This window comes from Centruroides sculpturatus, unplaced genomic scaffold (genome assembly GCF_000671375.1).
Source record: "Centruroides sculpturatus isolate CEXI.00-Female unplaced genomic scaffold, Cexi_2.0 scaffold1247, whole genome shotgun sequence".
Classification (NCBI taxonomy): domain Eukaryota; kingdom Metazoa; phylum Arthropoda; class Arachnida; order Scorpiones; family Buthidae; genus Centruroides; species Centruroides sculpturatus.
In genome coordinates this window covers 225122-250925 of record NW_019385520.1, presented here as the reverse complement: position 1 = coordinate 250925, position 25804 = coordinate 225122, and the positions used below count along the sequence as shown (strand labels likewise).

At 34.8% G+C, this 25804-nt stretch overlaps 2 protein-coding genes across 2 annotated transcripts; both read left to right on the top strand.

The window, feature by feature from the left end:
* The first annotated feature begins 1855 nt into the window (after window positions 1-1855).
* On the top strand, window positions 1856-24507 carry LOC111639758 (patched domain-containing protein 3-like). The gene is made up of 4 exons (XM_023385698.1): window positions 1856-1934; window positions 14644-15690; window positions 15766-16080; window positions 22792-24507. The coding sequence occupies exons 2-4, from the start codon at window positions 14688-14690 to the stop codon at window positions 23991-23993; spliced, it is 2520 nt and encodes an 839-aa protein (XP_023241466.1). The 5' UTR covers window positions 1856-1934; window positions 14644-14687; the 3' UTR covers window positions 23994-24507.
* On the top strand, window positions 11872-12354 carry LOC111639767. Its single transcript, XM_023385705.1, has one exon. It carries the CDS (start codon window positions 11872-11874, stop codon window positions 12352-12354), a length of 483 nt encoding a protein of 160 aa, XP_023241473.1.
* Window positions 24508-25804: the final 1297 nt, after the last annotated feature.

The following is a 25804-nucleotide window of genomic DNA, read 5'->3' as shown; positions in this document are numbered from 1 at the left end:
TTTTCTTAATCCAATGCTATGAAAGTTAAAAAATTTGATATCTTGAATTTCGATAAAAATGTGTTGTAGCAATGTCATACTTTAGACTGATAAAACTGAATTACATATTTTATAAAAAGTTTTATTACGCTCATTCTATTGAAATACACAATTATTAACATTGAGTTGTTATAAAATAGTCAATAATTTTTTAACTCGAAATGTAGTTAGGATGAGGGCAAGGATTAGTTATTAATTACTAAAAAAAATAAAGTTGTTATATATACTGTAACGATCAATATTGATATACAACATAATATTTTTGCTATGAGATTTGTTATTTTCGTATAATTTAGAATTTTTGGTAGGAGAGCAAGTTCGATTGTTCGTGTTTAAAAAGTAGACTATTATTTTCATCTTCGTATTACATTGCGAAAATGACTACTCATGATATTATTCACGCAGCACGATATTAATTTGTATGAGTATTGAATTTTGTATATAACATTCAAAAAAGTTTTTTATGATATAAGGAAAAGAAAATCTGTCGATAGAATTTATTATTTTCTACAATTTTTGTCGTGTATCTTGTGTTATAATGTCAGGTGTTTTCCTTGATTAAATCCAAATTATCTTTACTGCTACTCTGTTCAAAACCCGTTCTCGATTTCCTTTAGCGACTTTCAGTGATATGACTTGCGTTTTTTTAAAATTGTAGTTTATTATTGTATAAAATAATATACTTCAAATTATGAAATATCGACTAATTTAAGAGAATATTTTTAACACTCTCCCCTCTTAATAATTATTTAAAACTTTTTGACAAAAAATTTAAATAATAATTATGGATCTATAACTCCATGTTAAACATTATCACGTGAAGGGAAAAATTAACAGATTATTTATTTAACTTTTATTTTTTTATATATATAAAATAATATAATATTATTTTGAAAATAGCAATTTATTTGTAATGTAAGTAAAGTAAACTGGAAACTGGTTTGGCATGGCATGATTGAATTTCTGAAAATTACATAACCGAATAAGGCATTAACAGACAAATTGTTATAAAATACTAGAAAATGCAACATCTGATAGAAAAGCATCTGATTATTACAATTGCAGTTCTGAGTATAGAATTTTTGATTTATTTTCTTTTGGATATTTTATGTGTTTAATTTTTGTGTGTTAAAAATCATTAACAGTGGTGGTAACAATCAAAATGATCCTATTATAATGTATGATTTACAGTTGACGCGAAGGTCGCGAAAGAAAACACCTGACCGAAGCAAACGTTTCGAACGAAACAAAGTTTGTTAATAATGCAAGCGGTGCGAAGCGATTCACTTTTCGTTCGAAACGAAGTCCAAAAACTGTCCGTTCATAATAGAAATGTGTTAAAATTCTCTGCGATCCGGGCTCTGAAAAATTAAAGTTTCTTAAAATCAAGTAAAGATTACGTTAAAGCATTTACTGTTTTAGAGAACGCTAAAAAAAAAAAAGAAAAAAGAAAAAACACTAAATTTGTTCTGAAGTTCTAGCAACAACATATGAATTCTCTTCATATTATATTTAACATCGTATTTGATTAAAAACACTTTTCTGAAAAGTGATGGATATTAAGCCAAATATTTTGCCAGATTCGGTATCATCACCATTGATACTATAAAATTCAGTGAAAACGCTCGTTTGAAGCAAAAATATATATTTTTTTCTTTGATCAATATTGATTGCTTACAGAAAATAGTAGGAAAATCGTCATTATTATTCCATTCACAAAACTGTAATAAATAATATAAACCTGATAAATGCAAAAAATAATATTTTCTAAGCAAAAATAAACAGTTATTATTGGCCAGATTGCGTATTTCCTGCCAATAGTAGCTGCGAATAGTTGCTATGATATCGTCACACATCATCTTTATATACGCATTTTCATACTTATAACCAGAAAGGTAAGTCAAAATAAAATTGAGTATTTTTAATGCTTTAGTTTTTAATTTTCTTCTATTTTAATTTATAACACTACAATACTGTTGATAAAAGAGTTGTTCTGACTTTCCAGTTATTTGGTAAATTTTAATACTAAATGTAAATTTTTCATTAGCAAATAATATAATGAAAAATATTTTCTTACTTGGCAGTCTTGAAAATTCAGATATTTTTGAAAGTCTAAACAAGTGTATTTAACATAATATTACAGATTTCTCAGATGATATTGTTCAAAAGTAGATGATAATTATAGAAACACTCTTAAAGTAACAGATAATTTCCGCTAATGTAAGTTTCTTAAAACATGAATGTGGTGAGCCTTTGTCATTCAATCCTACTGATGTTTAGATCTAACATTAAGCAGGCAAACACGAACAGTAACAAAAAAGAACTTTATTAGAAAAGGTTAGAACTGTCACAGACATCCTCGGGCAACACCCGGACAAAATCCAACGAACTTTCGCGCCTTTTCTTTTTTGACGTTGCCAGCCACTCTTGTTGGCAAGTGTTGCCAGACAGAGTTCGTGATCTTGGCAAGTGTTGCCAGACAGTGTTCAGGATCTCTGGCGCTGGCGGCCACAGCTACTCCCCCACCAGTGTCTGAGACACGAAACGAACGGGAAACGATACATGTCGGCCAGAGCGCGTGGTAGTTTGTCGCGTTGGGGCTCGATCTTCTGTCGTATGTTTAGTCGTCGCTGGTCTTGGCATTGGAGACGTTGGGGGTAACTGGTCCGACTCGCTCGCTGCGAGAATAAAAGCCGGTTTCAGGCGATCAATAGAAACTACAGTTTCTTTTCCCTTTATGCATAGAGTGAATGTCTTGCTACCGCGTGACACGACTTCGTAGGGTCCATCGTATGGAGGCTGCAAGGGCTTCCGTACAGCATCATTGCGGAGAAATACGTGGGAACATGAGTGCAGTTCTTTGTGGATAAATGGGTTGCGATAGGAGTGGTGCACAACAGGCACTGGTTTTAAGTTCGCCATCATCGTTCTGAGTTTTTCGACGAAAGAACATGGATTGATGTCCTGAGAACCTGGGACGAAAAATTCTCCAGGCAATCGGAGGCTGGTGCCATAGATCATTTCAGCTGCAGTAATATTGGTGTCTTCACGAAGCGCAGTTCGCAATCCTAACAAGACTGTAGGTAGTACTTCCGTCCACCTGTCAGTAGAGTGGCATTTGATGGCAGTTTTAAGTGAACGATGAAAGCGTTCAACAATGCCATTCGCAATTGGGTGGTATGCTGTTGTCCTAACTCTTTTGGCACCAAGAAGTTGAGTGAGGGATTTGAATAGGCTAGACTCGAATTGACGTCCTTGGTCAGATGTTATTTGGGCAGGCACTCCAAAGCGAGATATCCAACCTGAATATAAGGCTGAAGCTACTGTTTCAGCCGCTATATCTGGCAACGGGATTGCCTCAGGCCAACGAGAAAATCTATCGATGATTGTGAGGCAGTATGTTGAGCCGTTGGAAGGTGGCAATGGACCAACAATATCAATATGAATGTTTAAAAATCTAGCGTCTGGAATAGGAAAGGTTCCCAAAGGGCTAGCGACATGTCTCTGGATTTTCGACCGCTGACAAGAAATGCAGGTGCGAGACCATGTCTGGCAGTCTTTACTGATGGACGGCCAAACAAATTTTGCTTTTACCAATCTGGTTGAGCCCCTTACACCTGGATGGGACAGGTTATGGACAGTGTTGAAAGCAGTGCGACGATAATTAGGTGGAATGTATGGACGAATGCGACCTGTCGATACATCACAGTAAATTTCGACATCACTATCAGGAAGTTTAAACTTCTTAAGTACAAGTGATGAGTCACTTGAAGTCAGGAGAGACTGGAGCTCAGGATCTTGCTGTTGGTCTTTTGCAATTTTGCTATAATCTATAGATGGGCTACTAATTGATTCAATACGGGAGAGAGCATCAGCTGGAACATTATCGATTCCCTTTATGTGTCTGATGTCTGTCGAGAATTGTCCTATAAAGTCGAGATGTCTCAACTGACGGGGTGTACATTTGTCGTGTCGTTGCTGGAAAGCAAACGTCAATGGTTTATGGTCTGTGTAAATGGTGAACTGTCGTGCTTCCAGCATAAATCGGAAATGTTTCACAGCCAAATACACAGCCAGAAGTTCTCGGTCGTATGCAGAATACTGACGCTGAGAGTTACTCAGCTTGCGGGAAAAGAACGCCAGTGGCTGGAGACCTTGTGCTGTAACTTGATGAAGGGCAGCGCCCACAGCAGAATCAGATGCATCGACGTGAAGTGCAAGGGTAGCACTTGGTGAAGGATGGTGTAGTAAGGTGGCTTCTGCTAATTGTGATTTACATGACTCAAATGCCTGAATAGAATTGTCAGTCCATTTAATCTCACGTTGGTCGTTTTTCTTTGCTCCTTTAAGTAGGTCGTGCAAAGGAGCTTGGTGATGGGCCGCATTGGGTAGGAACCTACGATAGAAGTTCAAGATGCCCAAGAACCTTCTCAGTTGTTTGAGGGTCTGTGGTCGCTTCTGTTGAGTTACGGCAGATACACGTTCCGGAAGTGGCATAATGCCGTGGGGAGACACCATGTATCCTAAGAATGATACATGTGAGGCAGCAAAAGTACACTTGGATGCATTGATTTGCAGACCGTACTTGTCTAGGCGTTGAAACACTTGCCGCATGTGCATCTTATGTTCCTCCCACGAAGTGCTAGCGATGAGGATGTCATCTAGGTATGAAAAGCAGAAGTTTAGGCCTCGCAGAACTTCATGCATGAATCGTTGAAATGATTGGGCTGCATTGCAGAGACCAAAAGGGAGGAAAATGAATTCAAATAGCCCAAATGGCGTCGTAATGGCTGTCTTTGGCACATCATCTGGGTTAACTGGTATATGATGGAAGGCCCTAACCAAATCGATCTTGGAAAATATTCGAGCTCCGTGTAGATTTTGACCAAAATCGTGGATGTGTGGCACTGGATAGTGATCGGGAACAGTTATCCTATTCAGGGCACGGTAGTCTCCCGTAGGTCTCCAATCGTTACGGCCCTTCGGCACCATATGGAGGGGAGAAGCCCAGTTGGACTTTGATGGTCTGCATATACCTAGCTCCATCATGTGCTGGAATTCTTGCTTTGCTACTTGCAGTTGAGCCGGGTGCAATCTACGAGGTTTAGCAAATACGGGTGGACCGTGTGTCTCGATATAATGCACTGTGTTGTGCCTGACCTTATCTGAAAACGGTCGAGGACGAGTGAGATGTGGAAAGTCCTTGAGGATATCCTGCATTGGGGAATTGCTGATTATAGTTTTGACTGAAGTAGGTGGTCCTGTATAATATCTTCCTCGTGTAGTAAGGGAAGTCAGGGGGTCAACCAGTAATCTGTTTCTGATGTCGAGAATGAGTCCAAAGTTGGCCAAAAAGTCTGCACCGATTATAGGCTTCTGCACATCAGCTATGGTGAATTCCCATCTGAAAGAACGTCTTAAGTTGAGGTCAAGTTCTAGCACTTTTGTTCCATACGTCGAGATTTTAGAGTCGTTGGCAGCATACAATTCAACCTTTGTAGGCTGATTCTTAGTGCGGTTGGGAATGATCGATAAATCTGCTCCAGAATCAATTAAGAAATTTAGGCCAGTTTTGTTGTCATACACAAACAAACGGCTATATTTAGGAGCCAGACTGGACCCACAGGCCGTTACTGCGGCTGGCTGCTCTCGTTTCCCTGATCAGCAGTTCGATTAAAGGAACACGGCGAACGACATTTCCAAGCAGCTGATCCAAACTTACTGTGGTAGTAACAATATCCCTGACGACTGAGGCTTCTTCCCCGAGAGCGTGAACTAACGCGGTGCCTCGAATTCGGGTTATGTCGGTTTCTCTCTCTACTACGATAACGGGGACGAGCAGTACGCGATACATTAAGTTCTGCAACCTTCTTTGTGAGTTCTAAAATCTGCAGTTCAAGGTTTTTGATTACGGGATTTTCGTCTTTCAAGTTGATGCTGGCCAGTTGGGTTGGTTCTGTAAGTTCAGCAACCTTGTCAGCAAGGATGGCTAGCTTGTCTAGTTCATCACTGCTAACAGCCAATACGGTCTGAATATTTTTGGGGAGACGTTGGAGCCACAAGTTTCTAAGAAATTCTTCGGTAATTTTGCCCGCTGAAAGCTCCCTCATTTTACGGAGTAAAACGCTGGGTTTCTGATCCCCTAACGCCAGATCTTCAAGCAGAATTTTAGCCTCTTTAGCAGCGGAGTTCTGGAAAATTTCGAGGAGTCGATCTTTAAGTTTAGAAAACGGAGCCTCGGCTGGACGGTCAAATACTAAGTCACTAACATTAGATAGAATCTCCGCGTCCAGGGAATTGATTAAATAGTTGTACTTAGTGTTCTCACTTGTAATCCGATTAATGGCAAAAGCCGCGTCTAGCTGCACAAAAAATAATTTGATGTTGGTTTTAGTAAAGATAGGCATTTTTGCCTGTACACGTCCGATTTCCAACTCGTTCTGTTCCGCCATTCCGGGCGCTTAACTATGCGGCTACAAAGAAAGCGGGATAGTCTTGGATAAAGCTTAGCCTGAGTCACGTACTCCTAGTCTTCGGTAAGATTTACCCACCGTCTTCCTATCGAATTTACGATTTAGAAACTGATCATACCTGCATATCCTGTTAAAAAAGTTCCATCATAGACACAGAGTTGTTCGCTATCCAATTCAGTCGAAAGTCCAGGTAGTTCATTAATCGGATCACGTTCGGGTCACCACTTTGTCATTCAATCCTACTGATGTTTAGATCTAACATTAAGCAGGCAAACACGAACAGTAACAAAAAAGAACTTTATTAGAAAAGGTTAGAACTGTCACAGACATCCTCGGGCAACACCCGGACAAAATCCAACGAACTTTTTCGCCTTTTCTTTTTTTGACGTTGCCCGCCACTCTTGTTGGCAAGTGTTGCCAGGCAGAGTTCATGATCTTGGCAAGTGTTGCCAACCAGTGTTCAGGATCTCTGGCGCTCGCGGCCACAAGCCATTTTTAAGGTTTTGTCTGAAGCAGTTTAAAATTTTGTAGGTTCTAGGGAGGACGTGAATTTTTCGTCCTGCCAAGTTCAACATCATAACCGACGAAAAGTGAAAAAATATTTAAAACAACCACATGTAACTCCTGCGGCCTACAAATTCTAGCAACCACTTGAATCACGCGTAATAACGAGTAAAATCGGCTTTAAGATCGACTCTACAAGAGACACACACCATTATTTTCATTTTTTTTACCACTTCGACCTACACCCACCAAAATTCAATAGCATCACTAACTCTAACCCAAACATATCACTGCAAAGGTTCAAAAAATTTCTACACAGGCAAGACAGTTATTCAGCTTCAAATAAAATAAACAGAATTGTTCCATACACACTAACATCCATACATACAGAAATTACACCGGAACTTTTTGCGTTTTAATGTATTCCGTTGAACTAATTTTGAAACTATTCCGTTTCACTATGTCCTGAGTCCAAAAATGTACAAATCTGAAAGGGATAATTTTTTATCGATTGCCATATTTTCCCTATGTTATATATAACAGCCGGGGAAGTAAAAATGCGATAATCATAAAAATATTTAATATATTTTTATACACTTCAGTATTAATTTTTAAATGATGTAAAAGTAATATTACTAATATTTTATAAGTTACCTGTAGCGTGAGAAGCGGAGTGCTCAGGGGTTAGAAGTTCTAAACCCTTCGTTCGACATCGAGGATGATAAATCCTCGCTCAAGCATCACTGGATGGCGGGACCCGAGTGACAACGGGGTGGATTAGACGATAAGATGTCCGTTCTACGCAATAAGACAGGTTGACAAGATAACAAATAACAAATATTTAATGGACTAATATAAAGCATATAATGCAGTAAGCTAACATCCCGGCCCTATTCGGATGGATATGCCGATATTTGCTTTTTATAGTCTATACGACTGTCTTAAATAGACACTAACGCCTTATCTATACAGCTAACTTAGATTCTAAGTCAGAGAAAGAGTTTACATAAATCTTCAAAGTTAATACCTTATGATGACACTACATAGCTCCTAGATTCTTGTATACGGTGTCGGTTGGACGTCGGAGATCTAAGGCTGTGCGTCAGGAGGAGACAAACTTGGCAATGTAGTTATTGGTGGGTGGAACGTCATGTATGGTTCCTCGAAATTGATTCCTCGATTATGGCGGGACGGGCCCACTTATGTCTTCGAGCATCGATGACCAATTGTGACCCCTCATTATACGCGTTCCGCGTCAGACGTGTCTCAGGTGTTCATGGTTTAATGTGGTCTAAGTTCGAGTTGGGGCCGGGTTCTGTTGATATACGAAATGTCGCGATTCAGAAGGTTTGGTCGGATTGTTGATACTTTACTTCGGTGTTACGACTGTCCTTATCTTACAGTTTCGTCTATTTGACAGTTTCCCACCATTAATAATTCACTGTTTTGAGTAAGGTCATAACATAATTCCAAACATCGCAATAGTCGTTGACTTAGAGAAATATTTGATCAGTTTTAACTATCATAATATCGCATGTGGGTGAGAAAAACAAAGTAAGGTTTCTCACTTGTATTCCGTTATAACCAATTAATTTAATTACTTAATTATCCCCCTTTAGAATCTCACAGTAGTCTTTTTCGTTGTTAAGAACAGAGAAAACACTTGATAATAGAATACAACTTTTAGACAAAAAATTAAAATACTCACCTAACTGAAAGTTTAGTGTAAATTTTTTCATTAACAACAGAGAGTACAAAACTTTTTTTGACACTGCATATACAATGTATATGTATATTTATTAATTAAACCCCTTCATCAGACGAATTAACATAAAGGTTTTTTGTTACAAATGGAAATGAAATAATGACAAAAAATAGAATAACACTTGGACTGTGACAAAAAATTAGAATATTAGCAGAAACAGCCAGACAAACAGTCATTAATAACTAAATTGTGATGCAAATTTGCATATTGCTAACACACACCAGAAAAGTTGACATAAGCAAGCAACGACTGCGAGGTGTGAGAGAAAGTTGAGAAAGTTTCTTGTGCGAAACCGCTTTAAAAGAGTTAATGAACGGTACCAAACTTTTAAAGAGGAACTTGTGACGTGCATTCGACACATTTGGAACTGCACCACTAAGAAAGGATGTTAAGCATTAATTCGCACAATGCCTGACAGATTGCAAGCAGTGATTATGGCAAACGGCGACGTCACAAAAATATTAGAAATATTTTGTTATATTTGCTGTACAGTAATACCTCGACTTACGCTACCCCGACTTACGCGAACCCGGAGTTAGGCGATTTCAAATCTCGTCGATTCCTCTTTTGTTTGAGCGCCACGCAACTCTTGATTACTCACTCCCCTCACACTATTGTTCGGCTTACATGTTCGGACGTGTCGCGCGGAATCGACACATAGCTACAATTTATTTTGTGTTATTTATTTCTGTGTTTGTTATATCTAGGGAGACACGAGAGACTCTATGTGGTGATTTCTTGTAGCCTAATAGAATCTGTGGGGTGTATGGGGTTCTTAGAGGGGTAGTAACTTTCGAAAGTGTCAGCCGCACTGAAAGAGTGGACACCGTAGACTGTTCCCCATGAGGACCCAACTCTCATTTATGGCTCCAAGTAGTTGGTAGTGCATGCCAACGGCCACACCCTGGGAAACCGCCTCGGCTGGTGGGCTAAACTAAGTGAGGGTATCAGTAGTGCCATCTGCTACTGGTAGTTAGGGTGTGCCACTCTATAGTGCACGAAATCTGGAATGGCCAAAGCAGCAGAAGAATCTACTATCAAAGATCAATGGTGTAATGGGCATGACAGCAAAGTAGGTGACATACCAAGGGCACATTCATGGCATACAAAGTGAAATGTGGCCAGTCACCGTGGAAGAGATTGGAGCCTCACCACGTATTCTCCACCATAGTAAACCATGAGAACCGCTACCACTAAAAGAATCAGTTATAGAGACAAGGTCGAGCCCCCTGCGAACTGTGTCTCTAATGTATGCTACAGGGAAGAGGAGTCATGTCCTGAGAATAGTAAGTTTGACTCTAATATTAGAGAATATGAAGAGACCATCTTAACCCCACTTGGGAGGATGATATCAGAAGTCCCCAAACTGAAGACCAGGAATGTACTACTTAACATAGGAACTTGGAATGTTAGAACACTGTATGAACTAGGAAAACTTGATAATCTCATTCAAGAAATAAAGTCAATGAGGCTAGATGTTATGGGTATTTGTGAAACAAGATGGACAGGCACAGGAATGATTTACAAGAATGAATATACAATGATGTACTCAGGAGTAGAGACACATGTAAATGGAGTAGCCATCATTATGAAGAATAGTATAGCAAGATCAATAAAAGGCTTCACTGCAGTCAATGATAGAATCATTGCAGTAAAGATAGCTGCTCAACCTTTAGACATTCTCCTAATCCAGGTTTATGCTCCCACAGCTGGACATGAGGAAGAAGATGTTGAGATATTCTACGAAAATCTGAAGGAATCGGTGGAAATGGCAAAATCAAATGATATAATCATAGTTATGGGCGATTTTAACGCAAAAGTGGGCAATGAGAAGATATCGGAATGCATGGGCCAATATGGACTTGGTAAGAGAAATAAAAGAGGAGATAGACTCATTCAGTTTTGTGAGGAAAATAAGTTGATAATCACCAACACCCTGTTTAAACATCCAGCAAGAAGAGTGTATACATGGAAAAGTCCAGGGGACATATACAGGAATCAAATAGACTTCATTTTGATAAAGGAAAGATTCAGAAATATTATAAAACAAGCCAAGTCATATCCTGGAGCAGATATTAATTCTGACCATAACCCAGTTGTAGTGAAAGCAAAAATTAAACTAAAAACCTGTAAGCAAAAGATTGTATCAAAGAAGTTAAATTCAGCAACACTAAAGGAAGAGAACATAAAAATAAAATTTAATGAAGAATTCAATAGGGAGATCAATAAGAATAAAATAATTAAAGAATATAATCAATCAATAGAGGATATTAATGAAGCATGGAATGCCTTTAAGGCATGTATAAGTAGAGCTGCTAATAATAACATCCCAGAGTACAGTAGGAAAATTAGCAAGCCTTGGATGACTGATGAAATTCTAACAATGATGGAGAATAGGAAAAGTTTGAAAAATAAACCAGGATATAAGAATTTAGCAAGATCTATAAAAAGAGAGTGTAGAAAGGCCAAAGAAGAGTGGCTTAACAAAAAATGCGAAGAAATTGAAAGTTTGGACAAAGAAAATAAAATAAAAGAACTCCATGAAAAAATCAGAGAAGTAACTTTTAAGAAACGGAATTTTCAGGCACATGGTATAAGAGATTTAAACGGGAAAATAGTCTTGGAGACAGAGGAAATAATGAAAAGGTGGTATGAGTATGGAAAGGAATTATTCCAAGGCGACAGGGAGAAGATCGAGTCTCCCAGGGAGTTAGAAGGTCCTCCAATACTCAAATGGGAAGTTGTAAAAGCCATTGGTAAACTTAAACCCAGTAAGGCTGCTGGACCTGACAATATAGAACCAGAATGGATTAAAGCTCTAGATGATGGAGGCATCAAAACCCTGACTAAGTTATGTAACGACATCTATGAACTGGGATACCTTCCTGAAGACTTCAAACAGTCAATATTTGTTCCAATCCCCAAAAAATCAAAAGCAATTAAATGTGAGGAGTTTAGAACCATAAGCCTAATTAGTCATGTGGCAAAGGTTCTAACTTATATCTTGTTAAATAGAAACAAGGAAAGATGGACAGAAGGCATTAGTGAAACACTAATTGGATTGGAATTGCAAGGACTGCATTCACAAACATGAAACAAGTGCTGACTTCAAGGGAAATTAGTATAAAAACAAGAATTAGGTTGGCAAAATGTTATGTTTGGTCAACCCTGCTTTATGGAGCAGAGTGTTGGACAATGAATGCAAGTAATGAAAAGAAATTAAAGGCATTTGAAATGTGGATGATTCGGAGAATGCTGAGAGTTTCTTGGAAGGCAAGAAGAACAAATGAAGATATCCTGGCAATTGCAAACCAGAAAAGGACCTTATTAGAAGTAGTAAGGAAAAGAATTGTGAGATATCTGGGTCATGTTATGCGACACAACAGCCTACAAAAACTATTACTAGAGGGAATGATAGAAGGGCAAAGAGGTAGGGGTAGGCCAAGAAAGAACTGGTTCAGCAACATCAGGAATTGGACATACTTAACGTATGAAGAGTGCTCAAGAGAAGCACAAGATAGGTCATGGTGGCATGAAATGGTTGTCAACCTCCTGACAGGAGAAGACACATAAAGAAGAAGANCATAGAAAGGGAGTGTTGAATTTCAGAGGTAATGCAGTGTTTAGTACATATGTGAAAAACATGAGATTTGGCTCTCCTGTGGTCACCATTAGCTAAATCTTTGATTCAGCACACATCGAGATTGCTTCATGTTGGATTCTTCGTAATAAAATAATATACCACTGTATTATAAAGACTCGATGTATGAGTGCTTTCAAGTAACAAAATAGGTGATCAAAAAGTCCATATGAAAAGCCCTCCCCCCACACACATGATGACAGAAGGGCCATAAATCCCGAGAGGGAGAGAGTGTGAACTAGCGGTCCCTGAGAGTGGAATAAGGTTTTTTTTCCTGTCGGCTGCGCCAATGTAGGTAACCCGTTCTTAATCAGAGGATTTCGCCTCGTCGGTTCGTTTCACAAATTAACCAGTCCAATATTTCCACAAAAAAAACTTTATTCCAGTTTATTCCAAAAAAACTTTATCCTAAGAGGAAGGGCGAGGAGGTCCGCTATCACTACAATCTTTGTTTTTGTTACTTTATACCAGAGCAACGCCGTGCTCATCTGCTAGTATTTTTATATTTAAACATTTATATATATATAATAAAAATAACTAATAAATATATAGAATATGCCTACAGCTAAAAATACTAAAAGAGTTTTTGAAATTTTTTCCGCGGGAGAGTAGGTTCATAGCAGCTTTTATGACAAACATTGATGAAATTACAAGTCTCACTGGAGTCCTACTGTAATTCTCACACCTAAATATGCGGCATACATGAAGGCAATACTCAGACAAATAGCAGGATAAAATAATGACAAAAAATAGAATAACACTTGGACTGTGACCAAAAATTAGAATACTAGCAGAAACAGCCAGACAAACATCATTAATAACTAAATTGTGATGCAAATTTGCATAATGCTAACACACACTAGAAAAGTTGACATAAGCAAGCAACGACTGCGAGGTATGAGAGAAAATTGAGAAAGTTTGTTGTGTGAAACCGCTTTAAAAGAGTTAATGAACGGTACCAAACTTCTAAAGAGGAACTTGTGACGTGCATTCGACACATTTGGAACTGCACCACTAAGAACGAATGTGAAGCATTAATTCGCATCATGCCTGACAGATTGCAAGCAGTGTCGTGAATAAGAAAATGCACTAAACTTTCATATCTTAAATTGAATATCTTAATTTTTAATAGCAATTGTACAGTTACGTTTGTATGTAATAGAATCTGTATAATGCAGAAACGTTATTTAATTTTTCATTATTATAATTTACTTCATTTTATTAAAAATATCGAAAGAAACACGTTGTTTTCTGTACAAATATCGTTTTATATAAATCTCATTGTATATTACACTTGTAATCTGTTGAATAGAAGAATTGATCTGTACGTGCAGATCAATTCTTCTATTGTCATCAATTCTTCATCAATTGTCTCATATAGCTCATGATCTAATACCTTACGTATACCAGAACATCGCGTGAATTTGTCGTCAGAGAGGACAGACATTGAACTTCATCTAGGCTCTATCCAAAATGAAGTCATGCACTATTATTTTTTTCATTTAAATGACTATAACTCGTTAATAATTATTGAGAAAATATAGACAGGGTGATTATAATTAAAGTTTCACTTTGAAATGGCCATAAAATGAAAACTACAAAACAAAATGTTTTCAAACTTCATGGTAGTGTACAAGATGTAATGGGAGTTTTTTCCGCAGAAAAAAATAGTTCAAAAACTCGACATCATCAGAAAAATGTTTTTAATCGGTTTTAAAACGAAACTGTTTGTGGGGTTACTCCTGATATGCTAAAAGCTACTGTTGATAACACAGTAATGCGATGTAACTTGCTTATCAAGAATGGTGGACACCACATTGAACATGATCTGTAACGCGTTTTAAACCGATTAAAAGCATTTTCACCGATGTCTTCATGTCTTATTTCGTTTAACAATATTGCATACAGCTTCATTTTTCCGTTTATGGTGAGTTTTTTAACTTTTTTTCGCAGGAAATAAAATCCCATGATGTCCTGTACACTATTACCAAGTTTTATAACATTTTGTCCAGTAGTTTTCATTTTATGGCCATTTAAAAGTGGAACTTTAATTATAATCACCCTGTACTTATCACATATTCCATTTTATCCATACAGTAGAAAGGTGAAAGTAATATTTATTTTTTAATCTATTTCATAGGATGACACAACAAGCAGATAAGTAAAAAATAAAAACTTAACTTGCATAACTGATCATATATATATATATTTTTTTTTTTCAGATATTTTTGCTTCTCGTTCTCCTAAGACAGATTCAAACTGCGAAATGAAGTTGGATTGTGTAAGAAGAATTTTTTGCTGTATTTTTAAAAAATTAGGAAAAACGGTTGGACGGCATCCATATTACTTTATACTTCTACCAATTATTCTGTCAATTACTCTCTCCATGTTTATCAGAACATTAACTCCCAGTAAGACATTTAACGATATAATAACTTCCGATACAGGAAAATTTTTTACAGTGAAGAAATTCATAAAAAATACATTTTCATTTAACTCATCGCAATTTTCTGATCAGCTAAGAACTCCAGATATAGCGAATTGTCTAGTAATATTCTTGTTGGAAAAAGAGGAAAACAACATGTTTGAAAAAAATATTCTTTCAGAAGTAAAATTAGTCGACGAAATTGTACACAATATAACGTTAGAAACAGACAAAAAGACAATACAATATACAGATCTCTGCACACGTATAAACAAAAAATGCTTTGAAAATCCTATTCTCGAAGTAATATCAGAAGTGGGAATTGATTCCATACTACAAAAGAGAAAAAAGCTGAAGTATCCTGTTGATATAGATTTATTGTCTTTCACTTATAAAGCCTATTTCGTAAATTTAGGGGGTGTTACAGAGGATTATCACAACTTCGTAGAAAAAGTAAATGCCGTTTCTTTATTTTATGTAACTGATGAAAAAAATGAAGTAAAAAACAAGTTGTTTACAAAATGGGCGGCTCATGTTTATGACACAATTCAAAAATATAATTTTACGTATATCAAAGCTGTTCCATATTCTTATCCAGCCATGGAACAAGAGTTTCGAAAAGAATTTGATAGAACGAAACCAAAAATTGGGGGTTTGGTCGCAATTATGATTGTACTTTCGATATTTCTCAATGTGAGCAATAGCTGGGTGAAAAGCAAACCTCTTCTTGGTGTAGCAAGTGTAATTAACGCTGGCCTGGCTGTATCGTCGTCTTTCGGATTAATGGCTGCATCGGGTGTTGAATTCACCTACTGGAATGCTACGATTCCATTCTTAGTTCTTGGTAAGTAAATCAATGTTGCTGCAAATGAACTTTATTCATAACGCTGACATATTAAAAGTTTTGCATGTATTTCAGTTACCGAGATAGATGACGCTTTCGTATTAATAGCATGTTGGAGAATCACTGATCCTAAACATTCAGTTGAAAAACGCATGGAAGTAACATATGAAGAAGCAGGAGTTTCCATTATTTTGACTTCACTCACTAATTTTATTTCGTACTGCATTGGGATGATAGCTCCTTTTCCCTTTATTCGAATATTCAGTTATTATACTGCAACTTGTGTCGTTTTGAATTTTGTGTATCAGATAACGTTTTTCGGAGGATGCTTGGCTTTGAGTGGATACAGAGAAGTGCAGAATCTTCGTTCCAGAAAATTTGCCAGATGTGGTAAGTTGAAATTCATTTATAAAGAAAGATGACATTTTACTAAATTAATTATTTTATGTTGAATATATAAGACGATGTTTGAAAAATATCATTAGATTAGAGGAATTATTTTTTATACACTCTTTCTGCCCTGTGGGCAATAAGAGCGCCTTTTGTAGTAAGCCTATTATTGGTTCGGCCAGGCCCACAATGGAATGACCGGGTGTTGAAGGATGGTGCCCTGACATATCCGAACAGACTACCCCCGAAAAATTTCTGGGGATTCCTTGACCCATCTGGACTCGATCCCTGGTAGCTCAGAGTGGTAGGCTGCACCTTGACCTCTCGGCTATCTGGCCTAATTTAAAGGAGTAATATCTGTTATCTGAATTTTTTGTTACATAAATTTAGTTTAGTTAATTCATGTTTTTACATCTGAATTACTGTACATATGAAATGCTAATGTTCAAATGGTCTTGTGAATTATAATACAAAAATTGTAATCTATACTAATATGATATTATAAAGAGGTAATGTTTGTAAGTATGTAAGTTTGTATGCAGCAGGTAATCTCCGAAACTATTCATCCGATTTCAAAAATTCTTTCACCAATATTTAGAATGGAACTTCAGGGTGGACATAAGCTGTATATTATTCCGTTAAACATTCATATAAATTAAAAGATATAATCTAGGTTAAGGCTTTTATGTCCAACAGATGGCGCTACGAGTACGACGCACTAAGTTTGCTTTTCTGTGAAAATGAACTAAAGCAGATCATCTTCTATCTATTTATATTAATAAAAATGTAATGTTCGTTTGTTCCTACTGATTCCTTTGAAATTTTGACACAACGCTGCATTCGAATACACATGTGTTTTCATATAATATACATGTCGAAAATTCAACCCCACTGAAGGGAGATGGTTAGGATTAAGGCTTACGGTAAAGAACTCTGCTGCTATTTATACTATTTTAGATGCGGGTTTTTGATTGCGTTTTAATAGGGTACGTCAAGTGAGTGTACACTAACAAGAAATTTTTCGATATTCCTCCCGCGGGGGGAGAGACAGGATTAAGGCTTACTGTGAAGAACTTGGCTTCTGTGATACTATTTTAGGTGCGGGTTTTTGCGTTTTTTATTGCGTTTTAATAGGTATGTCAAGAGAATGTACAATAAGACGAAATTTTTTAAAAAACTCCCCTTAATGGGGAAATGTTATAAATTTATAATAGATACATTTTGAGACACAACAACGCATGGCGGGGTCTGCTAGTTACTGTATATTTGTGCAGATAAGATGACTTTCAGATAAGACGAGGAATAAATTTTCGTTGGAGTTTTATAGTGTTAGCATATGTCTGTCATATAAGACGACCCCAAGCTATGAACGGCCATCAAACTATCAATTTAGTTTAGATCAGCGATCATAATCTGGACGATAACACTGTATAGCATATACGAAATTATGTCCTATTCGTTATGTTTTGAAAGAAATTCAAATTTTATTTTTTTGCATCTGGCAGCAGGGCCTTGCGATTTTTGCAAACATTCACACTGATTTGGGCAATCGGGTAATGATCTTGACTATTCACAAAAACGTAGTATGCATTAAATACATTGGCAAGTGATTTTTATTTTATAATAGTTTAATTTACATAAATTTCAATCAAATTCTTTTGTTGTCGTATTTGTCTTATAAGAAAATACCAGATTTGAGATTTGCTACAATGTGAAAACAGTAGAAGGCATTTTATTTTTCAGTCGTTTAACGTTTTGATTTTTAATCATTTAGTTTCTATTTTTTATTAATTAATGCATTTATTTATTACCATTTAATCGTTAAGGCATTCAGTTATTTAGTGATTTAAATTTTACTCATTTAGTCATTAGCAAACTTTCCAGGGTGCTTTGTTCTCGGGTGCAATTTCGAATAACCTACTGAAAAAGACAATAAAAATCGGTTTTCAAAAGTGCCAGAAAATAGTTTGAAACGCAACAGAAGATTCATTCTGTGTATAGATGTGAAAATAACCGCAAAGGCTCGTATATATAACGAGCAATTTGTTGAACAATTGTTTAATAAAATTATTTGGTCATGAAATCGATAGTCAAAACTTCTATTTCACCGATTTGACTTCGGTAAAAAATTTTTTTAACGGTTTTTGGTTTTTTTTTTTGCCTTCGGCGGTTTTTTTTTTTGTTTTTTGTTCAGTAGAATTATTCCCCCTACCTTTTTTTCGGTCCCCTCGCAATTTAATAACATTAAAATCGACAATATCGTGTCATATTTGAACACATGCGATACGTTAGCTCCCCTCCTGCTTTAAACCAATACAGTCGACCCCCTATAAAATCATAGATACGTTCCATTCTTTAGGAATCTGTTTTCTTACGAGTCCTTCCAATCACAGCCCGACACGTGTCAAGTTTACGGACTACGGCTGTTTGAAAGGTTTTCTTCCATAAAATTAATCGATTCTAGACTAATTCTACTCAATATTTCCAAAATACGTATAGTTTTTTTGGAAATAATCCGTATAAACTACGCTATAAACAAAAAATTGTAGGATTACTTACCGAGTGTGCACCATTCGACATCGTCATTGTTCAAGCTTTTTTTCGTCTCGGAACAGCTCAGCAATCGTTGTTTATTCAATCAATCATTGATTATTATGGTATAATTTTATACATGTTCTGGTACCGCAGTGAGCATCACCAGACAATGAGGAAACCACAAATCAATAGTGTTACAGATTGTATTGAGCTACAAAAATATCTATATATGAAAAAATATAAATCAGAAAACTAATAATTGTTTGTATGATCACAGTAATAAAATTTGAATATATTGTGAGTATAGGATTATATATACATTAAACAAATGGTAATTATATAGTGGTAACAAAAGAGAGTAATAAATAATAAGTAAAAAAATAATAAAATAAAACAAAAAGTTGGACAGTATGTAGCAGCTTGAGTTCAGAAGCACTGAAGATGCAGAAAGTCACAGCGGCATAGTCTTCACACAAAAGCTTGCCAAAAGTCGATGAGGAGTGCAGGTGTATTCTAGGTTCAGTTCTATGATCAGATCTAAGTTTATATTGATATTTTAGAGACACAAAGGACCATCATGCACCTTCAGCACACGGTAGTGAGCTGTTTAATTAATAAACACAGTTAACAGATAAGTGTAACTCCATCACTCTTCCATCTAGTTTAGTACTGTTATCTTTGAAAGGAAGCTCATATCCCTTCTTAGAGGAGCACCAATTAACAACACGAACTGCATGGGTACAGCTCAGCAAACAACGGCCGATTTCTAATAACTTATTTTTCTGCGAAAACTTCGTTGAACTTTGGAGACATCATTAATATAAATAATTTTAATCGCCGTTGAATAAGAAATGTTTCTTTCACAAGAAATGTATAAAATTACAGTACTGTATTAGACTTACGGTACCTAATTTACATACTGTACAGACGATAGTTAGCGTAAAATCTTCGTAGCGTGGCGCTACGCGGCGGAAAAAAAATATATAATTATAATAAAGTTACAATAAATTAAGTTAATATATAATTATATATACAGTACCTAATTTATATATAATTAATATATAATTATATGTACAGTACCTAATTTATATATAATACTGTACAGACTATAGCAAACTCTCCGTAGTGTGGCACTTGACAGCGGAAAATAGTTCGGCTGCCCGATGACGTTTCACGTAATTATAGGAGTTTTTTTACCTTTTTTACGGATACCGTCGCAATTTTTCGCAGTTTTATAGGAATCGTAATTATAGGAACCGGTTTTATAGGGGGTTTTCTGTATTTCCCTGAAGGGTGCATGAGAACTACCCAGGAAAACGGACTTGAGATGTTCTCAAAGTCAACCAGTTTGTAAACAATGTAGACTGCACGTGTGTAATTTCACGCCTTGTTAAAGGAAAGAATAACAAACCTTACAGCTATATTTCTCAAATAAAAGCATTTATTTTAAATTATTTTAATTTTTTATATAGTTTTTTTGTAAAAACCCTTTTTGGAAGCGTTTTTATTTCGCGGGAATTATTTCCCGGAAATTTTTTGGATGTTAGATTCGCGTTTAAGCGTAAATAATTATTTCACAAAAAAAAATAAATTTTTGTGGATTTCTTAGTTGCATTTGAATCGGAACATGGGTAGCAAAGGAGTTAATGCAGATTGCACGCGAGAGATGGGCACTGAATCCAGATGCTTTTCCATTTGTATTTTCCAATTGTGCATCTAAGTTATGCATATGTCCATTAATAAAACGACGATGTACATCGAGAAACTGTAGAAAAGATAAGAAAAACTTGCAGTGGTCTCTAAGAAAAAACAATTTGATCCCTTGTTGAACGCCTGTGTTACAGTAACCAAACGCACATGTTATATATTTGAATATTTTTGTTTTTAAGGAATTAGGTCTACTTTTCCTAAATACGTCCAGGACAATGATCAGCTGCCCAGTACATATCCAATACTTGTAATCACATTTAATAGATGTACGACGACATGTACAAACTAACGTTAACGTATACATTTTTTCAACACGTGAAATAAATAGTGTATCAGTAAAATAAAATTAAAAGATTAAAAAATTTAAACTTCGGCATAGGTGCACTAAGAAAAAGTGATGGCTTTACCATTTCTGTCAATTTTAATAAATTTTTGTTTATTTGTTATTGAATTTCTACATATTTCGTTCCCATTTTAAGAAGAACTAATAGAAAATAATTTTATTAGTCTTTTAAAATGTGAACGAAATACGTAGAAATTCATAAATGTAAAAAAAATAGTTTTGAATATTTAATGTTTCACAAGAGCTTTCTGTGAAGTAAAAAATTATATTATGAAATGTTAATAATTTTAAAGATGTTAATCATAATACAGACTGTATTAAAACTTTTATAATGAAATTTAAGCAAAACACATTTAAGCCATATAAAAGCTAAAATTGTTTTAATGCAATTATTCACTTTAGCTTATCCAATGAAAGGTTATATATACATAAAAATGCTTAAAGTGTTTCAAAAATTCTATAGATGTTAATAATTTACTGTAGAATAATAAACTTTATGTATTGTGAGTATAATTCGTAACAACTAGAAGATGATAATGATAAAAAATTTTTCAATAAATGACTTGAAATCAATAATCAATACGAACTTAATCATTTCAAATTTGTAAAGTAACTTAGATAACTATATATAACAAAAGTTTAGTAAAATTATTTTTATGCATTTTCTGTATTATTAGTTTTTATTCATCTATTTTAAGCTAACATATATCAAATAAGAATATTAATAGAAAGTTTAGCTCTGTAAAATACAGTTGCTTATGCAATTACTTATTATAGCATTTATTTTACACCGGTACAATGCTTTTCAGCATAACTACTGGCAAACTTGTTTATTATTACTACTTTTAAAAGTGAAAACAATAGGCATTTACAGACCAGATAATCCTTTGACTCTGGTATCGATGACAACACTGACAGATTCTCTCAGATTCTGATAAATATAATTGTGTGTGGATGGAAGATGTTTATTTTAACAAGTAAAATATGCAATGAGTTTACCGAAAACGAATGTGTGTTTTTCTAACTGAGTCAAAGAATGGGGTTAAAAATGAAGTTAAATCTATGAAATGTACAAAGTATGTTGATGCAGTATATTTGCAACGCGAGACAACTTTATAAAAAAAAACAATTTTTCAATGTATAGAAAAATTATTGACGATTGCTATTTTTCGTCTGTAATTTCAGCTGAATAAAATCAGTATTTTTTTTACACAAGACGTTTCTCACATGAAACATTTGTCAGTTACCATCGATACACGTTAACAATGGTTGTTGAAATCACACAAAACGGAGTATCATAGTATTTCACCATGCAGAAATTGTACAGAACAAATAGATACATTTTTGCTTTCGATTTTCGTTTCAATTTTTTGCTTTTTTCATTTTAAGCAATTGGAATTGGAATAAGGAAAATATTGGAAAGAGAAAATTTTTTTTCTATTTCCAATATCCAATATATAAAATTTTCCTTTTATCTTATTCTATTTTCCCTTTTTCCATTCAGAATATTCTGATTTCTTTGCCTACACAGTCATGTAAATAACAATTTGTAACATAAAAAACTGAGCAATCCTAAAAGAAAATTTAGAATAAAGCCTTACTAATTTTACTAAGAGATTAAACAAAGTAATATAGTACTGTATTAAGAAGTGATATTATTTTTGTTGCTGCTTTTAAGTGTTCCTAGTTTTAATCAGTTTTGATACTACCACGTTGACAAATGTCAATTGTTGGCATTTCATCCGTAAAAATAAAATATATTCTACACCAGGGTGGCGAATCTTGATCATGGGTGCCCAAAGTGTCATGTGAAGGAAATTAATGTGGTACAAAACATATCATGTGGGTTTTTCAAAACTTTTTTTTGGTTTTTCGCCTGATCGGCTTTTTTCAATTATCTTCATTACATGTATTCTAATTTAGTCACATTCTACTTCGTTTGTTTGGATATTCTGCACCATCTCCTTTCGCTATTTCTACATAGAGATATCAGCATAAATCGAAATCTATTAATATACGACCTATTGAAAATTTAAGAAAACACTGTAATAAATTTTACATAAAATTTCTGATTGTTCGGTATGTTTTAGTTCATACATAAATTTTAAACTTTTTCATTTCAGAACAAAATGATGATGGGAATAATAACGATGTAGAAGAAGAATTTATTATGGCACATTTTAGAGATTCATTAGGAAAAATAATTTCCAATCGAGCAGTGAAGATAAGTATTATCACAATTTACATTATCAACTTATCATTCGGAATATGGGGCACATTTTACATGGAACATGGTATTAAATATGAACATTTATTTGCAAAAGATTCTCTAATTTCGGAAGCGCATAGGATTACTAATAAGTATTTTAGACGTTATTCGTATCCGTTTCACATAATTATTAATGAAACGTTGGATTACTCGGATACAAAGGTACAACAATCCATAGAAACTTTGTTGAAAAAATTCGAGAAACATCCAAATATCGCTGAGGAAGAATTCACCGTGTCTTGGTTAAAATTCTACAAAGTATTTCAGAAAACTCCGGTAGCAAAATTTTCATTACAAGGGTACGATATGTCAAACAAGCAGGACTTTATCGATGGACTTCACGATGTGTTCTTCAATATCCGAGCTGCTCGATCACTCTCTAATGACGTTGTCTTTAACAGCAACAATACTGATATCATATACAGTAGATTTTTTATTATGGGAAAAAATTTGAATTCGTCACGTGCAGAAAAAGACACACTAAATGATTTATTGAAAATTGCTGAAGAGTACGATACTCCTGTACTGGTATATTGTCTTTTGTCAAGTCTAATCGAGCAAGGAATCATCATTGGACAAATAATTTACCAATTATTTTGGATTACTGCTGTATTAATAACAGCAATTTTTTTATTCTTTGTACCGAATATTTTAGTGGCAATTATTGTTGCAATATCAGTTGTATCTGCAATGGTAGAAACATTAGGTTACATGTCTTTATGGGGCATCAACTTGGATATTATATCAATGATGAGTCTTATTTTGTGTGTGGGATTCAGCTTGAATTATCCTGCTCATATTTCGTACGCTTATGTCATGTCACAATGCAAAAGACCAAACGAAAAATTAAAAGATTCTCTATATCGTATAGGTTTTCCAATACTTCAAGGATCATTGACCACGGGAATAGGAATATTGATTTTATACTCTGATGTATATTTTATGATGGCATTTACAAAAATTGTAATTCTTGTTGCTGTGGAAACGGCTTTTCATGCTTTGTTTTTCATTCCTGTTATTCTTTCAATTATTTATGCCTTTTTTGATATTATATAAATAATTAATTTGTTGTGATGTGGGAAATCATTTCACACTAATTTTTAAAGATTATAGGTAAATATTGTAATATTTGTTTGCATGGAGAACGATGTTACTCGAAAGGACGTAACTCGAGGTATACCTGTATATAGCCTAGTAGTCGTGTATTAATTTCTTTTGTGATAGATTTATGTTTTTATTTTTAATTCATTCATATGCATAAATAATTGTTGACAAAGAAACAATTAATTACAATCAATGAAACAACTCCAGGTGACAATTTTGAATTTAATGCAGAAAACGAAAATATTTTCATATGATTATTAGATTATTTAAAAAAAAATTGTAACTTACTTAAATAATCTAATTCACACCAGGTCAGACCAGTTATAGAGGCAGAATGTTTCGTTTGTCTTGGCCAAGCCAAGTGAACGTGTTCTAAACGCGTTTGCGATAGTGTGCTGCAAACTATTTAAAACGTGAGATTAATTTTTCTATAAAAAGCATCATTATGCAACTTAGACTTATTAAATTTTGGGTATTGTTAATTGGCTACTGTTTAAGCATATCAAGCGATAAGGCTTGTAGCTATTGTAATAAAGTAGAAGAGAGTATTTTGATTTACTTGTTTAGTTCTTGTCAGGTGACATACCAATTAAAATGCTTTGTTTTTTGTTTTAGGTATAATCAATTAAAAAGTGAAGATTTGTCTAAATTACTTTAATTAAAATTTTAATTTTCTTTATCAGATCTTTTATGTTAAGTTATAACCATGTATACTAAATAACACTGTATAACGAAATTTTTTTCTCTTTGTTGTAAGAATAATTTTATTCAATAAACAATTTGAATTTCAATATGTCAAATATTTTGCTATAATTCATTGAACCTTTTTAGAAAGACTTAGGAGACCATTACAAAAGCTTTTTTTGCAAATTCTAAATGTTTTTAGACTGAAGTAAATAGTGAAAATTAGAAGAAATATACGAGCATATAAGTTGTTAGAATATTGTATTAAATATAATTAATTTTTAATGAGTAATTCACGACACCATAGTTTTTACATTTTTGTTTTACAAAGCTTAATTTAAAAATTGCTATTAGATAAAAAATGTTGATCTTTACATTTCTTGTTTTATCGTTAATTCTTTACACAAACAGAAACACAAGGACGATCACAATAAATTTATTGATAACGTGGAATTATTTATTGTGACATCGTCACAACGCTAGGCAATGATTTTTAATAATACAGTAGAGCGTCGTTTATCCGAAACGTCGGTTATCCGAAAGAATTCCAGTCGGCCTAAAGTATAATTTTTATTTGTTCTTATATTTTTCAATGTATTTATTTCGTGTGTAAAACATAAAGAAATCATTTTTAACGATACAATAGCCACGATTATTATTTTAAAAGGTTTACGTTAGGCTTAACATCGACGAAAATTCAACGCGCAGCGACACGCAATGGAGAAAAATTTCAACACCGGATAGGTTAATATATTTTACGTACATAATCTGTTATCCGAAAAATAAGTTATCTGAACAACCCCAGTCCCCAATTGATTCGGATAAACGACGCTCTACTGTATTTCTAATCTAATATATAATCGAGACCAGTTGATGATAGTAATAATAATAATAATTATAATTATAATAATAACTTTCCCGTGGTCACCACCTGGTCGTGGTGGGAGAGCCCAGTAGTTTTACAGATCCTTAGGGCAATGCAGGCTGTAGCACAAGCTCCTGGTAGGGACACCCATGCCAGTAAGGTCTATGGGGAGAAATGAAGCTAAGAGTGACCACACACCCACATTCTGTGGAGA

What these genes read in the sequence shown, in the direction of transcription:
- LOC111639767 (XM_023385705.1), top strand. Translation starts at nt 11,872, where the DNA reads ATGAAACAAGTGCTGACTTCAAGGGAAATTAGTATAAAAACAAGAATT.
- LOC111639758 (XM_023385698.1), top strand. Translation starts at nt 14,688, where the DNA reads ATGAAGTTGGATTGTGTAAGAAGAATTTTTTGCTGTATTTTTAAAAAA. An exon ending in GATTCCATTCTTAGTTCTTG is followed by an intron (nt 15,691 to 15,765) that starts GTAAGTAAATCA and finishes CATGTATTTCAG; the next exon opens with TTACCGAGATAGATGACGCT. An exon ending in CAGAAAATTTGCCAGATGTG is followed by an intron (nt 16,081 to 22,791) that starts GTAAGTTGAAAT and finishes TTTTCATTTCAG; the next exon opens with AACAAAATGATGATGGGAAT.